The sequence below is a fragment of the Rattus norvegicus genome, chromosome 17 (assembly GCF_036323735.1).
Source record: "Rattus norvegicus strain BN/NHsdMcwi chromosome 17, GRCr8, whole genome shotgun sequence".
NCBI lineage: Eukaryota > Metazoa > Chordata > Mammalia > Rodentia > Muridae > Rattus > Rattus norvegicus.
The window spans coordinates 122,788-140,821 of NC_086035.1; the positions used below are offsets into that span (position 1 = coordinate 122,788).

Here is an 18,034-nt window from a genome sequence, read left to right on the forward strand (position 1 = left end):
ATGTAAATCATGAGACAAAATAAATATTCAGGTTACCCTCAAGGACATGGTTGTTTTTATCATTTAATAAGATGAATGAATGAAGATGGTCAAAGAGGGAGATATTAGGAAGTATATCATACGAACAAGAAATAATACTGGAATAAATATCTCTACCCCCGTGTCTGCCACACCTACTTCTATAGAGCAATTGTAAACCAGAATATGTGAGCTTCTGTAGGCCACAGGCTCCAGGATCTTCCTGTCTCTGCCTTCCTAGTACTAGGGCTATAGGCAAGCACCCTAATTCCTAGCTTTTTATGCGAGTGCTGAAAATCGAACTTGACTTCTTTTGCTTACCATAGCAGGCACTTACCAACTGAATCATCTTCCCAAATCCCTTGAAATTATTTTCTAAAATGATTGCTCAGATTACTTCCTGGAAATCTTGCCTGTTCCTCTTGTGTATTATATTGTAAAATGGTAGGAGGGGAGTTGGGGAAAGGAAGCAGGAATAGGTAGAAAACTTGCAAGTAAAATTTTTTTCTTTGTAGTGATCAAGTCACACGTAGAAATTTCTCTGTAAATTTTTTTTCAGAGCAACTATAAGGACTCTAGTCAACATGTGTAAGTTAACTGGTCTAACATCTTATGTAGCAAGGTTTTAGTAGATGTTAGTTGTTTTGGGTATTATGGTGTCCTAAAAGCTCTGTGATACTTGTCATTCAGTAATAAAAGTTTTAGAACATGCTAATTGTCTTCCTGGTTCCAGGCAACTTGAATATCAACAGTTTATAAAGACTAGAGTGAATTTATGTATAATGAAAACTATGGAAGAGGCAGAAAGGAAGATCAGAATGTCTTAAGTCATTCTTGGCTGCATATCGAATTTGAAACCAGCCTTGGCTACATGAGTAGCCCCTGTCTCAGAAAAAGAAAGAAAATCCTGCAGTTAAAATTACTTAAGTTACTTTAAAAATCCAGAGATAATCAATTTTTCTTATAGGGTTGTGTAGAAATTTTTTTTCATGGTCTGTTTGTAGGGTGGTTAGGATCTCTTACAGAAGATGCATGAAAATAGTGGTCAGTATCGAAAGAACATTGACGTGTGTTTTTGCTTTCTGCTTATTCACAGTCATTAAAGAAAGTCGGGAAAGACTCTACTGTCTTACTCATCTGCATCACAGTGTTTCTCTCATACCTTCCTGAAGCTGGGCAGTACTCAAGCTTTTTTCTCTATCTCCGACAGGTGAGTAGTAGGTCTCTAGAAGTCTTCCAACATGTAGAATATCAAAGATTGGGATTTTTCTAAGATAATTTGAGGAAACCATTGTTTCTAGAGACTTTATAAAGCAGGGACCTTGTGATCCAGTGATTTCAGTGATGGCCTCATAAGTAACTGGAACTATAGGTGTGTATGGCCATGCCCAGGTTCTTGCTTATATCAGGGTTTAAGAACAGTGTGGGCAACATAGTAAGACGTCTACTGTGCAAAAGTTCCTTTAACAGAGATAGTTATCGGAAACAACATTCTGAGACTTTTGAGTCTGTATACTTAGTTGACATAGAATTCACTGTGCAGACTAGACCAAGCTCAAACTCAGAGTAATCTAACTATCTTGGCCTCCCAAGTGCTGGAATTAAAGTCATCCACCGTCAAGTCTGACTCTGAGACCCTTTTCTAAAATAGGGTTGAGATTGAACCAAATTAAGAGAAGATACAGAACTGTCATATCTGTTCCCCACAGGTACACAGTTGGTGCCAAAGTGGTTCATTTGGTACATTTTAAGAGCCTATATATATTAACACTGCTCAGTCTATAGTTGTGATAAGGTTACTGTTGCTTCCATGTTTTTGTGAATAAAGCTGATGACAATAGGCTGCCTCAACCTCCCTAAGCACTGAAATCATAGACATGAACTACCCCACCAGTTCCAGATTTTGTATTAAATATGATTAAGTAGTAATAGAAAAGCCAAAGTTTCAAGCCTTAGAATTTTTATTGTCTAATTGTGATTGGAAGAAAGATACTTGTTATAAGGTTATTTTAATGTATCTTCCTATATTTTATAGAATTTCAGTAGAAGATAAAGTAATATATCCTTTTAAAAAGTGTTAGTTATTTCATAGTTACTGGTATAGTTGGAAGTTTAGAGCTCAATTGCAAAGTCAGACTCAGCTGCTTACTTAGTAGAAGTGTGTGGGAACCTTTTAGAGCACACCCATCTTAGGCCCATACCTCAAATCTGATGTAATTGGTCTTCAGTGAATTCTGGCTTCCTGTTGTGCTTCTCCCTTTCCTCCCCTTCTGTCCTTTTCTCTGTTGCCCATATAATTTTAAAATACAGCCAGACTCACGAGCCATTGACTTCATTGACAGTCCAGTTCTGCCTTGTATGCTTTCATTATCTCCAAACTGAGACAGACTAATTAAGAGGAAATACTAAGCATCAGGTATAATAACATTAAAAACAATCACAAATTCATGCCTACTAATTCCACCTTTTTTTGTCATATTTAAATATAAATTGTAGGTTTTTTTTTTCAGTTTCTGTCTCTGCCCTAATTTCTACTGTTTTTTGTGAACTTTTCCTCAATTACTTTTCATATCAGTATTAATAGGAAAAACAATAATTTCTTATTAATTATATCTCTAATACCTATATTACACAAGTGTTTTTTGTTTTATTTCGCTTTTATTTTTACAGGTTATAGGTTTTGGATCTGTGAAAATTGTAGCATTCATAGCCATGGTAGGAATTCTGTCCATTTTGGCTCAGGTGAGTATTTTTTTACATGTGGGTTAAAATGACAAAGCTTTTTATTTTTCAATTCTGATAACCTCAGATCTACAATAAAGCAAGGATATGAGTTTCTAAGAGTTTCTCCACACTGTGACCTCAACTGCTTAGCTCTTGCTGCTGCTGCTGCATCTTGCTCATGTAGAGAACTTCACCTAATTCAGGTAGCTAACAGGGACCCAGCTCACAAAACTGGTCATTCACAGGATATTCAGGTGCTCAGGATTCAGTAGAACTTCATACAAATTTCATTAGAATGTTGTTTGTGATTTGCTCTGGATCGATTCGTCGTCCTACTTTCAAAACAACTAGAATAAGAGGGTGGTAAAATGATTCAGCAAAAGGTGCTTGTCACAAGCAGTGACCTGAGTTTAGTCTCTGGAATCTACACAGTAGAAGGAAAAAACTGATTCTTGAAGATTGTCCTCTGACCTTCATGAACTTGCTTCGACATTTATATACATGGAACAAATAGGTTTAGAAACTATTTAAAGGAAAAATAACCAGATATTGTCAAATTAACCAGAGGAATGTGTTTTAGTGTTTACTTACTAACAAAAATTAGGTAGAAATAAATGTTTTCCAGATCCTGCTGTCTCCAGGACTAAAGAAATAAAAATCAGTATATTACAATATATGCATTGAGTGAATAGCAGTAAACACTTTCCAAGCTTATTACAGTTGTCAATCCAGAAAGGCAAGGTGTATGCCCCATTTCTTTCAGAAGCATTCACTGCAGCTTTTTTGGTTTTCCTAGAGCCTCTTTCCCTTGAAATGGCATCTAGGCTAAGTTTCATATTCTTCTGTGATTAACTCTCTGCAGAGGAAATGAGAAGGCTGGGAAACTAACTTATCCTGCCCAATGAGAGAATGACAAGGCTCTTGGGGATGCATGCTAGCAAAGGTGTTCCTTGCTGTTTTTGTTTTGCCTGTATCAGCAAATTCTAATTATGCTAAACGTCCAAGTTTATTGTGATTTTTGTTTTTTACATTAACCTTAGCTGTTTGTCCTTAGGTATCTTTATCTTTCTTTTCATACTGTCCCTACAGGCTGTATTTAACAGAATATATATTTATTAAAGCTCACATCATTCTTAATTTTGGGAAATTGCTAACTGTGAGTTAACAGTATAAATCCTGAACATTTACAGGTGTGGGATTTTGCTGAACATTAAGTGCTTGTTGACATTCTTCAAGGAAGACTAAGGTGTAGTTCTATCAGCCATGATAACTGGAGTGCAGCTGTCTTAACCTTTTGAGAGGTACTAGCAGAGAGCCAGCTAGATAGCTTCTCTGGAAGGAGGTCCAAAGCGTCAAACCTGGTCAGCATTGGAGCTCTTGAAACTCTTATTTCCAAAGAGTTATCACTACTGCCTGGCCTTAGGGATCTTAGACAGTCAGTGTTCCCTTAAAGGCCCTTGGTGATCAATGAGTGGACTTCACTAAAAGAGCTTTTGCTCTGAATTTGAGTTTGTGATCAAATTCTCGTGTGCTCATATGGCTTCTCAGAGTTGTCTTCTTTCCTTTGCAGACAGTCTTCCTTAGCAAATTGATGAGATCTCTAGGGAACAAGAATACTGTCCTCCTTGGCTTGGGTTTCCAGATACTCCAGCTTGCCTGGTATGGTTTTGGAGCTCAGGCCTGGTAAGCCTCCCCTAATTTACATATTATTAAAACAAACAAAAAGACCGAATTAAAAGATATTATGAGCCTTAAAGGAGCATGTTGAAAGAAGGGTTATTTCATTAGTTTGATTCATTCAGCGTTCCACCCATGTATGGGCAAGAGTGGAAGTAGATGATTTGATATAACTTATAAAGATTTTTACTAAATCTGAAGTCATTGCTTATTAAGTGTGTTGTCATCTACCACTCCTCTAATAAAGTTCTCATGAGCTCATGATATCTTTCTCTCTTCTGTTTTCCTTCTGTCCCTCTTTTGCTCTCCCCTTTTCTCTCTTTTTGGGGGTGAGTGGTTTGTTCAGTCATGCATTGTAGCCCAGGCTGTTCTCAAACTTGTAGCAATGCTGCCTAGGCCTCCTGAATGCTGGTATTATAGGTAAGAGCCACCATATCTGGCTTTGTGTCCACTTTCTCTTTTAACTCTTTGAGAATATCTTATATGTATATATGTTTTGATTAGATATATTTCTAATTTTTCCTCTATGCCCATTACCACTTTCCCCTTACTTTATGTGATCTTTTGTTTTTAAACACACTATGTCCACTTGGTACTATTTCTATGCGTAGAGTATTAGGACCTTTACTAGAACACGATTAGCTTCTCGGGGGCTGCATCTTTAAAGAAAGTTGACATTCCTAATCCCCTTTCCCCAGAAGCTATCAGTTGTCAGTTAGCTCTTCTGATTGGGTGAGACTTCATAAGCTCCTCCTCCATCCATGCTGGTATTTTGGCTGGCCCAGTCTTGTGCAGGTCTTGCTGTGAGTTCATGTGTGCAATAGTGCTGTCATGTCTGGCAAATACTGTTTTACTGCACTACCTCTCACCCTTAAAATGTTTCCCCTCCCCTCTTTTTAGATGATCCCTAAGCCTTGTGGGAAGGAGGTGTGATAGAAATGTCAGATAAAACTGAGCACTGAAGTCTTATCCTCTGTACTTCTACTTCTTAAACATATTGATACAGTTTCAGGATATGATATTTAATCAAAGCAAAAAGACACTGAATAACAACTGATTACAGCATGCTTTGCTGGTATACTTACCTGAGTAATATAACTATCATAAAATAAATCAGTGATCAACTCTTCTCCAAAGTCACCTGAGTATCCTGTTAGTTTTTTTTATTTTTATTTTTTTTACTTTTTTTCGGAGCTGGGGACCGAACTCAGGGCCTTGCGCTTGCTAGGCAAGCTCTCTACCACTGAGCTAAATCTCCAACCCCATTAGCTTTAAGTATTCATATTTTAGCTTCCTGTAAATGGGAAGAATGATCAAATTAAGGCCTATTAATAAAAAGGAACAGAAAGACTCCCGAGTTCCATCTTTTTGTATGGCAAGTGTCCTTACGTACCTGATTGTCAGAAACTACAGAATCTCAGTCTCCATTTTAGACATGAATTGATTCTTACTTTGCATTCATAAGTAGAACTATTAGAAATGTTTTATTGATTAGAGATTAGTTGGGAAGAAGATATATGAAATGCTGAATTTCATTTGAACCACTTGTTCTGTATTACATTTGCCTAAGATTAACTTGGCTACTCTTCTTCTTCCTCCTCTTCCTCCTCCTCCTCCTCCTCCTTCTTTTCTTTTCTTTTTTTTTTTTTTTTTTCTGGTAGGGGGTGGGGGGTCCTGTGAACTCTGGTTCATTATCTAGCTAGTCAAAACTCTTTAAGTGTTAAAAAGACTTTATGATAATGAGATATTTTTCATTTTCAATAAAGACTATCCCCAAGGAACTCAGTGGAACTCACTATCCTCAAACAGCTCAGTGGAACATAAGAGCCTTAGGCCTTAATTGTCATACATGGTTATGACTCACCCATAAACATTTTTCCCCCAACTGAAGAAAGGACTAAGATCTGAAGCAAACAGTCTTTGTCTGTTCATATAGGAGCAGACATTGGTATTGAGGCTGACAAACCACATAGCCCAAGAGTAGTTGTGAAAGACAGGAAGTCGGGGGGAGTATATGTGAGATGGGTGGATAGAGATGTGGTGCTTATTTAAAACAAATAAATAAAAAAAGCAAACCCAGACATGCTTTTAAAAACTTTATTGAGCCGACACTTGAAAGTGTCAGTGGGGTAATCTGTGATCAGTTTTAAAAGTATAGATTCTTGTTTTAACTTGGGTATTTCTTATTTACATTTCGATTGTTATTCCCTTTCCCAGTTTCCAGGCCAACATCCCCCTAACCCCTCTCCCTCCCCATCCTCCCCCATTACCACCCTCCCCCCAACAATCACGTTCACTGGGGGTTCACTCTTGGCAGGACCAAGGGCTTCCCCTTCCACTGGTGCTCTTACTAGGCTATTCATTGCTACCTATGAGGTCAGAGTCCATGGTCAGTCCATGTATAGTCTTTGGGTAGTGGCTTAGTCCCTGGAAGCTCTGGTTGCTTGGCATTGTTGTTCATATGGGGTCTCGAGCCGCTTCAAGCTCTTTCAGTCCTTTCTCTGAATCCTTCAACGGGGGTCCCGTTCTCAGTTCAGTGGTTTGCTGCTGGCATTCGCCTATGTATTTGCTGTATTCTGGCTGTGTCTCTCAGGAGAGACCTACATCCGGCTCCTGTCAGCCTGCACTTCTTTGCTTCGTCCATCTTCTCTAGTTTGGTGGCTGTATATGTATGGGCCACATGTGGGGCAGGCTCTAAATGGCCGTCCCTTCAGTCTCTGTTCAAAACTTTGCCTCCCTATTCCCTGCCAAGGGTTTTCTTGTTCCCCTTTTAAAGAAGGAGTGAAGCGTTTGCATTTTGGTCATCCTTCTTGAGTTTCATGTGTTCTGTGCATCTAGGGTAATTCAAACATTTGGGCTAATAGCCACTTATCAATGAGTGCATACCATGTATGTTTTTCTGTGATTGGGTTACCTCACTCAGGATGATATTTTCCAGTTCCATCCATTTGCCTGTGAATTTCATGAAGTCATTGTTTTTGATAGCTGAGTAATATTCCATTGTGTAGATGTACCACATTTTCTGTATCCATTCCTCTGTTGAAGGGCATCTGGGTTCTTTCCAGCTTCTGGCTATTATAAATAAGGCTGCGATGAACATAGTGGAGCACGTGTCTTTTTTATATGTTGGGGCATCTTTTGGGTATATGCCCAAGAGAGGTATAGCTGGGTCCTCACGTAGTTCAATGTCCAATTTTCTGAGGAACCTCCAGACTGATTTCCAGAATGGTTGTACTAGTCTGCAATCCCACCAACAATGGAGGAGTGTTCCTCTTTCTCCACATCCTCGCCAGCATCTGCTGACACCGGAGTTTTTGATCTTAGCCATTCTCACTGGTGTGAGGTGGAATCTCAGGGTTGTTTTGATTTGCATTTCCCTTATGACTAAAGATGTTGAACATTTCTTTAGGTGTTTCTCAGCCATTCGGCATTCCTCAGCTGTGAATTCTTTGTTTAGCTCTGTACCCCATTTTTTAAATAGAGTTATTTGTCTCCCTGCGGTCTAACATCTTGAGTTCTTTGTATATTTTGGATATAAGGCCTCTATCTATTGTAGGATTGGTAAAGATCTTCCCCAATCTGTTGGTTGCCGTTTTGTCCTAACAACAGTGTCCTTTGCCTTACAGAAGCTTTGCAGCTTCATGAGATCCCATTTGTCGATTCTTGATCTTAGAGCATAAGTCATTGGTGTTCTGTTCAGGAAATTTTCTCCAGTGCCCATGTGTTCAAGATTCTTCCCCACTTTTTCTTCTATTAGTTTTAGTGTATCTGGTTTGATGTGGAGGCCCTTGATCTACTTGAACTTAAGCTTTGTACAAAATGATAAGAATGAGTCCATCTGCATTCTTCTACATGCTGACCTCCAGTTGAACCAGCACCATTTGTTGAAAAGGCTGTCTTTTTTCCATTTGATGGTTTTGACTCCTTTGTCAAAAATCAAGTGACCACAGGTGTGTGGGTTCATTTCTGGGTCTTCAATTCTATTCCATTGGTCTATCTGTCTGTCTCTGTACCAATACCATACAGTTTTTATCACTATTGCTCTGTAATACTGCTTGAGTTCAGGGATAGTGATTCCCCCTGAAGTCCTTTTATTGTTGAGGATAGTTTTAGCTATCCTGGGTTTTTTGTTTTTCCAGATGAATTTGCAAATTGTTCTGTCTAACTCTATGAAGAATTGCTTGGAATTTTGATGGGGATTGCCTTGAATCTGTAGATCGCTTTTGGTAAAAATGGCCATTTTTACTATATTAATCCTGCCAATCTGTGAGCATGGGAGATCTTTCCATCTTCTGAGATCTTCTTCAATTTCTTTCTTCAGAGGCTTGAAGTTCTTATCATACAGATCTTTCACTTGCTTGGTTAAAGTCACACTGAAGTATTTTATATTATTTGGGACTATTATGAAGGGTGTCGTTTCCCTAATTTCTTTCTCAGCTTGTTTCTCTTTTGTGTAGAGGAAGGCTACTGATTTATTTGAGTTAATTTTATACCCAGCCACTTTGCTGACTTTGTAGCCTAGACTGGCCTTGAACTTAGTCTACTTCTGCCTGAACCTTTTGGATGCTAGATTACTAGGATTACTGAGAAAGCCATGCCTTGCCCAGGAAATCCATTTTTAAAGAAGGAAAAATAAATAAAATGGAAATGAAGAAACTACAAGGCATTTGTACTCTTACCACTGACCATATTGACTAAAAGCATCTTAAAGCCTGATGAAGCTTCCCCTAATCTTTTCAGGATGATGTGGGCAGCAGGAACTGTGGCTGCCATGTCCAGCATTACATTCCCAGCAGTCAGTGCCCTCATCTCTCGGAATGCAGAGTCAGACCAGCAAGGTGAGATTTGTACTCCTTGAATTTCGTGCCTTCTGGAACCTCTCTGCCCTGAAGTATGGAATCCTGCATTCTCCAGAACAATAGCAATTGACAGTAGTGGCTCCTGTCACCAGAGTATGCCTGCTTATTTTGTCAGTATAGAAGTTCTGTTTTCCTCCTTGCTCACACTCACATTTTAGCAATCCAGATTCAGCCAGTCAGGCTATTATATTAGTAGGAGTTAGAAACGGCAAAGATCAATTTCCAGTCTCCGTTCTGATTCTAGATTGCCATCAGGATTAACCATTTTATAGTCTTATTTCAGCAGATTTCTATTAATAGCAAAATGGTAATGGAATATTCACTTAGTCACTAAAGTTAAGTTGAAATATTCAGAGTCTTAAAAGCTTAAATTAAGAAATGGATCATTGAAAGGACGAAGAAAAATCTGTTGTTAGTAGTTGGATATAAGGAGAGATGAAATATGTTAGAACTGTTGTGTAGAAAATAGACTTTACTTCTTCTTCCTTTGCCTGATTCCTTTTTTAGCAAATTCTGATGCTAAAATAACCCTTTTTCTCCATCTTCTAATGCCCACCTTACTATGGTCAGGAAGTAGGAGATTTTATTTCATTTATTATGTCATTGTAAATATTCATTGTAATATTCATTTGTGTTACAGGAGAATGGAGAATTTTAGAGGATTTATAAAATGTTGTGCGTGTATAGGTATAAAATAACACATATGTACACAGTGGCTTGATTTTGTTTCATGCCAGTATCAAACTCAGTGCCTAGAATATACTAAGTTACACCTCTGTCCCTAAAAGGAAAAATTTTAAACTCTTGGAGGACTTTTAAATTTTTCAACCAAAATTAAAATTTAAGAGTTTATTCAATATCATTACACCTATTTTCCTTATAATGAGTTTGCTGATATCCATTCTTACACTTATGGACTTTAAGTGACAGCCTTTGCGTGTCACCATTAACTGTAGTAACTCAGCTGAGAGTGAATACTATTAAGCCTGACTGGTTTTGACTTACAGAAATATCCACTTCATATTCATCCATATTCATATTAATGTTTTGCTTACCATACTAGGAAGTAGAGATATCTAGAAATTGCTTCTAGAATTTTTGAGTGGAGGTCTCCATGAGATGGAAGATTGCAGATGACAATCTGGGGGCAGGAGGAGCCTGTTTGTATTCACTTGTAGCCAAAATTGTCTGAGGAGAGGACATATTTTTTATTGTACATGAACAATTAAATGAGACAAGGAAGTCTTAATCCATAGAAAAAAATGAAATTACCTCATAAAAGAAATGATAATTTTATCTTTTATTATTTTCCATTAAATGGTAGATCCTACTCCAAAAGGATTTAGAAACTGAGTTCATTTTTTTCTCCTTGTAAGCCTATTCAATAGATATTGTATATCCAAGAAAACATTTGTATAATGAATGACAATATCATGATGAACGCTAATGACTGTAATAGATGCGATAAGATAATTAGCCTAAGCTATGATAACTTGGTCCAGTCAGGTATGTGTGTCATAATATGGTGGAGCTATGGTGAAGCACTTTTCTAAGAAGACTGACTTCCTTCTCATTGCTGTGGTTTAGGGGTTGCTCAGGGGATTATAACTGGAATACGAGGACTGTGCAATGGCCTAGGGCCAGCCCTGTATGGCTTCATATTCTACCTGTTCCATGTTGAACTGAATGAGTTGGGCCCAAAGTTGGATTCTGATAATGATCCCCTACAGGTAATTTGGTGATCTGTATTCTGGTTGTGTTTGACTATAGCATAATCTCTTAACTTTAAATTTCTATTTGTTTATTATCATTGAATTTGACATTAGTAAAGTCTATGTTTATTACTTGGAATCATAAAGTGTTCATAACAGGGATTTATTGTCATTTATGGAAAGTATATATCTGTACTTTATATTCTCTTTTCACCTGCATAGCCACTGTGAATAATAAACTATCATCTGGCTAAATTCAATCTAAAATGAAGTGACCTAAAACTCTTAACTTATGGGATTTGGAATGTAGCTCAGTTGGTAGCCTAAAATGTACAAAACTCAAAAGTGTGATGGTGCATGCTTGTAATTCTAGCGCTCAGAAGGTAAAGGCCAGGGATTTTAAGTTCAGGGTGGGTCATTTCTTGTATTCTTGGTTACATAAGTATGACGCCTGCCTGGGATACAGGAAACACTGTCTTTAAAAATAAATAAACAAATACAAACAAACAAACAATAAAATAAAATAAAAAACTTGATCAAAATTGAACTAATGTGCTTTCATTTTTAAAAAGAGAAACAGTTAACATAGAGTTCTGTACAAGTCTGAAATTATTATGTTCATATGTGGAAATGCATGATCTGAGGTCATAAGATGAGATTATAGAAAGAAAACTATTGCTTTTGAACATTTATTGCTTAGGTTCTATTAATTAGAAATGGAATTAAAATAAGGATTAGTTACTTTGTATTATTTGTATTATTATTAGAATTTGCCTTGGTTAATGAAATATACAGGCTTAGGAGAAAACCATTAACATATAGTGGCTTTTTAAAAAATCATTCAAAACTAGTTTAGAGTTTAAGAAAAGAGCCAAACAAGCTGGGTATGGGAACGCATGCCTCTAATCCTAGCATTTGGGAGACACTGGCAGAAGGGTTGTGATGTTAAGGCCACTCTATATAGAACAAGTCTGTCTTAAAACAAAACAAAAAACCTTACTCTCTTCATTTGTTTTTTATCCACCAGGGAGCTTTCATCCCCGGCCCGCCATTTTTATTTGGAGCATGTATAGTTCTCATGTCGTTTTTGGTTGCCTTATTCATCCCTGAATACCGCAAAACCGGTGGAGTTCAGAAACATAACAACAGCATCAGTGGCAGCCTAAGCACGCCCCCTGAACGGGGCAGTGATGAGGACATTGAGCCATTATTGCAAGATAGCAACATCTGGGAGCTTTCCTCTGAAGAACCTGGAAATCAGTGCACTGAGCTATAACCCAGTAGTGATGATGATTCCACAGATGCCGTCTATGAGAGCCGTAGAGGAAGCTGCACCACATGGAGACTTCATGGTGCTGGAGGGGCGATGCTAGTAGCATCCTTTGGGCCAAATTTAATAAGTTACTCTTCTCATGCCTCTGCCCTTCACTCTGTCTCTCTCTGTTCTTTTACTCTCATTCTTTTTTTCTTTTTATATATTCTAGGAAAGATTGAAAATTCTTCAAGGTTATCTAGAATCTAGACTTTAAAATTTTAATAGAAAAATCATGTCTGTGGTAGGAAAGGTGGTCTTTCCCTTCAGTAACTAGAATAAGAGTGACAGCAATTTTTCTATGTCCTTTTTGGTAGAAGATTTGGACAATGATGTAAACTGCTCCCGTTCATTGTCTTTCTGTACTCATTCCCTCTTAGTCTGGAGATGTTGATGAGGTGATAAGAATCACTTGGTATCAGGGATCTTCTGACTTTGTCCAGAGGTCAGATGAAAACCTAGTTTTGCTTTCCTTTTGTTTTCTCTACTTCTTAAGCTTCTCGAAAATGAACATTATTAATATTGATCAATGATCACCTTTATCAGATAAAGAAAATTTTTCTTAGAAAATTCAAATTACATAGAACAAGCGGCTCAGATTCTGGACTTTGTGTCCTGATTGAGGTTGGCCTTGGCAGCATACTAAGATCCCATCTCAAGGCAAACCAACCAACCAGGAAGCTTTCCAGTGGCAACAAAGAAATCAGAGTAGACTTCAAGAAAAGTTTTTTATTACTTTGTTTTAAAAATTTAAATATTTCTAAAAGAGGAGAGGGTGAGAGATAGCAATGGAGTTTATTTCTAAGTTCATACTCATGTACTGTATGCTCTTCCCCATGTCTCCTTGTCCTACTTCTGTTTCCTTCACCATACTCCTGCCTTAACTGTTAATGTAGAGCGTTGTGTAGGATGTGTTTGTTGTTGACTAATCTGTATCTTGGTATGTCTTTCTGAATCCCATAGGAATGCACACGTCAGATTCCTTTCTAAAATATGAGGATTAATGAAGCTCAGATTCATGATAAGTGTCTTGCTAATTTTTGAGATGTTTTATGGACAAAGAAAACTACAGATTTTATATTTTGCTGCACAGTAAATGGACCATTAACTTGGGTCTATCTTCAACAAAGTACTCCTTTGAAAGTTTTATAGGTATGAAAACATGTAGATATTTGTAAGGATTTTAATTTTTTTTGATGGGGGTGCTGTGTAAATCTTGTATTTATAAATAATGAAGGTATTGACAGAAAAAATATATACAACTTTTATAAGGGATCATGTACTGACTGAATACATTTAAAGGAAAATATATTTTGAAGCCTGTTCTGCCGTGAACAGATATAACATATCTTTTTACTATGCTGTTGGTTTTTAGGTTAAGCTTCCTAATGCTTAATAAATTTTCAGTGGATACTTGTATGGCTTAAAAACAATTTCTGTCATTGCTCTTTTGGGCTCTTTGTGGGGGGATTGCTATCAACATAACTGAGTTAGTAATCAATCCTTCAGCTAATTAAAAAATGGTTTTAAAAAATAGTTCTAAGTTTTTTGAAAATCGCTCATCAAATATAAGTCATATTTATAGAAACTTGAACAATGCTGCTATGGGTGTAGAAATATCTCTTTATTTCTTGTTCCTAGTATCTAAGAACAAAACAAAGGTAGCTGGTACAAAAGCAAAACAAAAACAAAAACCAGAATTTTGAGAAAACAATTGCTGCTCTTGATGACGAGAGTTCGATTGCCAGCATCCAGCATTCACATTGGGAGGATCACAGCCACTGCAACTCCAGCTTCAAGAAATGTGACACCTTCTGGCTGTACTCATTTGCACGAATCTACACTCACACACCCCTACTGTTTGCACTGTATCCATTTTTTTTATGGCCTGCTAGACACTCTCCAACCCATATATAAACTTCTATATGTTAAGGCCTTCTGAAGACCTCTATCCAAGGCCATTATAACAGATACACTGCTACATGCCAGGCCCTGCTGGATGCTGGATACTTAGTCAGAATTTCTATTGGTACAATGAAACACCATGACCACAAAGCAAGTTATGGAGGAAAGAATTTATTTGGCTTACAGTTCTACATCACTTTTTTAATTTTTTTTTTTTTAATTTTTATTGAAGGAAGTCAGGACAGCAATTCAAACTAGGCAGGAACCTAGAGGTAGGATTTGATGCTGAAGCCATGGAGGGTGCTCCTCACTGACTCCTCATGGCTTGCTCAGCCGGCTTTCTTGCAGAACCCATGCACCAGCCCAGGGATGGCACCAACTACAGTGGGTTTGGCCCTTCCCCATCAATCACTAATTCAGAGAAAGCACACTACAGGCTTGCCTACAGTTCCATCTAATGGAGGCATTTTCTCATTTGAGGCTCCCGTCTCTCAGATGACTTTAGCCTGCGTCAAGTTGACACAAAACCACCTAGTACAGTTGGCCTCTTGTCAAACTGACATAAAAATACATTACTATTATCATTAAACCCCTTTTCCTTTCTCATTTATCCCCAAGATATCACATTAAAAATATAAATAACTTTAAAACCTTACAAATTTAAGCACTAAAAGTTCAGTCTCTAAAACACCCAACTTCTTAAAATCCAAAGTCTTTTAAAACTCAAAAGCTCTCAACTGCAGGCTTCTGTAAAATCAAAAATAAATTATTTTTTTACTTCAGGAAGGAAGAGCACAGTCAAATCAAAGCAAAACAAAACTCCAAATACATAACACAATGTCCAAATGTCTGGGATTCACTTATGGTCTTCTGGGCTCCTCCAAGGGGCTTGGGTCACTTCACCTCCACCCTCTGCAGCACACAGCTTGTCTTCTAAGCTCTAGGTAGCTCCACTTCTCTGCTGCTGCTGTTGTTGGTTGTCATCTCATAGCCATTATCTAGTATCTCCAGGATGATGGGATTTTCTGCGGTACTGGACAGCAGGAGTCCATCAGGGCCTGTTAGCTAACATGTATGGGTTGTGCACTAGCAGGCAACTGAGCCTGATACCTAGAAACTTCTGTCTCCAAAAGATGGTGTCCAGCAGAGATTGATATCTCAAGTATATGTGGAGTGGGAGGTGTCCTACAAGGGCTGATACCTAAAAGGGGAACAAGAATACCCTTGGGAGGGAATAGGGAGGCAAAGTTTGGAACAGAGGCTGAAGAAACACCCATTCAGAGCCTGCCCCACATGTGGCCCATACATATACAGCCACCAAACTAGATAAGATGGATGAAGCAAAGAAGTGCAGGCAGACAGGAACCAGATGTAGATCTCTTCTGAGAGACACAGCCAGAATATGGCAAATACATAGGTGAATGCCACCAGCAAACCACTGAACTGAGAATAGGACCCCCGTTGAAGGATTCAGAGAAAGGACTGAAAGCTTGAAGCAGCTCGAGACCCCATATGAACAACAATGCCAACCAACCAGAGCTTCCAGGGACTAAGCCACTACCCAAAGACTGTACATGGACTGACCCTGGACTCCAACCTCATAGGTAGCAATGAATAGCCTAGTAAGAGCACCAGTGGAAGGGGAAGCCCTTGGTCCTGCCAAGAGTGAACCCCCAGTGAATGGGATTCTTGGGGGGAGGGCAGTAATGGGGGAAGGATGGGGAGGGGAAGCCCATTGGAAGGGGAGGGGGAGGGGTTAGGGGGATGTTGGCCTGGAAACCGGGAAAGGGAATAACATTTGAAATGTAAATAAGAAATACTCAAGTTAATAAAGATGGAGGAAAAAAAAGCATTAAAAAATAAAGTAAAAAAAAGTTGTATGTTCTGGACACACTTTCCATTATCACTGGCACACATACACTGCTGATTTTCATTCTATGTGGATACTCCTCCTTTGGCATCCCATAGAAATATATAAGTATTAAGCCTTAACTGGGCAGCTCACCACTGTAGCTGACCACATACATTTGGGATATCAGACCCAAAGCCACATACACTAGGTTCAGAAGTGTCTGAACCTATCGGCCACATCATCACATACACTGTAATGTCCTCTTGGCCACCACTACCATTACAACTCAAATATACTGCTAGGAATAGGGCTCTGCTGGTTACCCAGAAACCCTCTGAAGCTCCATGTACAAGTACTGTTTCAAGTCCAAAAGGACCCCCTCCCAATACTGTCCCACATAAAGTGCTAAGTGTCAGGCCTTACTAGACAACCTCACCCCCATTGCTGCGAAGTGTACTCTGCTATTCATCAGAATTTGTGGAACATTCTCCACAGCTCACCACCTGCACTGCTAGATGCTACTCCCCTGCACCAAAATCCCACAAAGAATGCTTTCTATCAGGTCCTGCTGGGTACCCCCAACCCTACCATCACTTCACATATTCCTGGGTGTCAGCTGGATATAGTCCGTCTGTCCACATAGTGTTAAGTATCAGGTCATAGTAGTCATACCTGTTGCTGACCAACATACACTGACAGTTTAAAGTCCATGCCAAATACCTTCCTGTCACCATCTCATAAATGTTTGGGTATCAGGCCCAACTAGATAATACCTACATTGTATATAGTAACTCACATACAATACTACATAACATACTCTACAGTATATCCCACTACTGTTTCTGACAACCATCATACATTGCTAAGTATCAGGCCCTGCTAGGGTCAGAGTATGCAGGGTTTCCACGGCAGAAGGATAGAGTGGTGTTCAAGCAAGTCCCAATAGATACAGTGTGAGATGGCAAGAGTTGGGGTGTCCATCAGGGCCTAATAATGTAGAAGCTTATATGTGGAAGTGGCAAGTAGGTTACCTTGGTGTCAGGAGGAAGTGTATCACTTGGCTTAATACCTAACACCTTATGTGGCTGGATTACCACCACCCAACTCACACTCCTAGGGATTAGGCCATGTAACTCCCTACCACACAGCAGACTCTCTATACTCTTAGGTATCAAGCCTTGTTAGACTTCCAGTTAGGCCCTGATTGTATCTGACCACCCATCATATATACACTTCTAGAAACCCAGCCTTGCTGGACCTTCAACCAGCATCTTCCAGCCATACACTCTTTCAGGGTTTCAGACCACAACCACCCGACTTGCATTCTTAGAGAAACTACATTAAAGGGTCTCATCAGGAAGGTTGAGAATGATTGTGCTAAACCCCTCCCCCTTCTCCACATAAAGTACTAAGAATCTGGCTCTGTTGGACACAAGTTCCCTTCTTCCCTGCTATACCATTCCACACATACTTATAGTTGTAGGGACATGCTGGGCATGCTCCTGCCACTCCTTTGCTTCTAAAGTACCTGGCCTTCTATCCAGCCTCCTAGGCTGTTGTCCCACACACAGTAGCTCTCAGAACCTACTGGACATTACCTCTACAACCAACCCTTATACAATTAATAATTCGCAAGTCCTGCTGGAGACTCCATCCTCTTTTGGATATGTACACACTAGTACATATCAGTCCAATCTTGATACCTCCATTTCGTCCCACATTTTATGTGCAGTGAGAGCTTGACATCCAAGATACCCTGTAATTTATCAAGCTCCACTAAACATCCCCCCATTGCTGCCACATATAAGAGTATAAATATCAGATGGTACATGCACTGCCAAGTGTTAGGCTCCTTTGAATTTTCATTCCAAATAAAATTCTAGATATCAGATTATGCCAGACAGCACCTTGCTACGACTTGCTGTACTGATAAGAATCATGCGCTTCTGGACACCTTCCCTGTTGCTTCCCCCAA

General features: G+C 38.9%; 1 protein-coding gene across 1 annotated transcript in view; it reads left to right on the forward strand.

Moving 5' to 3' along the window:
• Positions 1-13,836, forward strand: part of Mfsd14b (major facilitator superfamily domain containing 14B) — a 52,938-nt gene extending 39,102 nt beyond the window's left edge. The window contains exons 7-12 of the mRNA NM_001107334.2: positions 1,115-1,228; positions 2,689-2,760; positions 4,313-4,425; positions 9,160-9,257; positions 10,866-11,008; positions 12,018-13,836. Coding sequence (NP_001100804.1) covers positions 1,115-1,228; positions 2,689-2,760; positions 4,313-4,425; positions 9,160-9,257; positions 10,866-11,008; positions 12,018-12,266 — 789 coding nt within the window. The 3' untranslated portion in view covers positions 12,267-13,836. The remainder of the gene's footprint in view (positions 1-1,114; positions 1,229-2,688; positions 2,761-4,312; positions 4,426-9,159; positions 9,258-10,865; positions 11,009-12,017) is intronic.
• Positions 13,837-18,034: the final 4,198 nt, after the last annotated feature.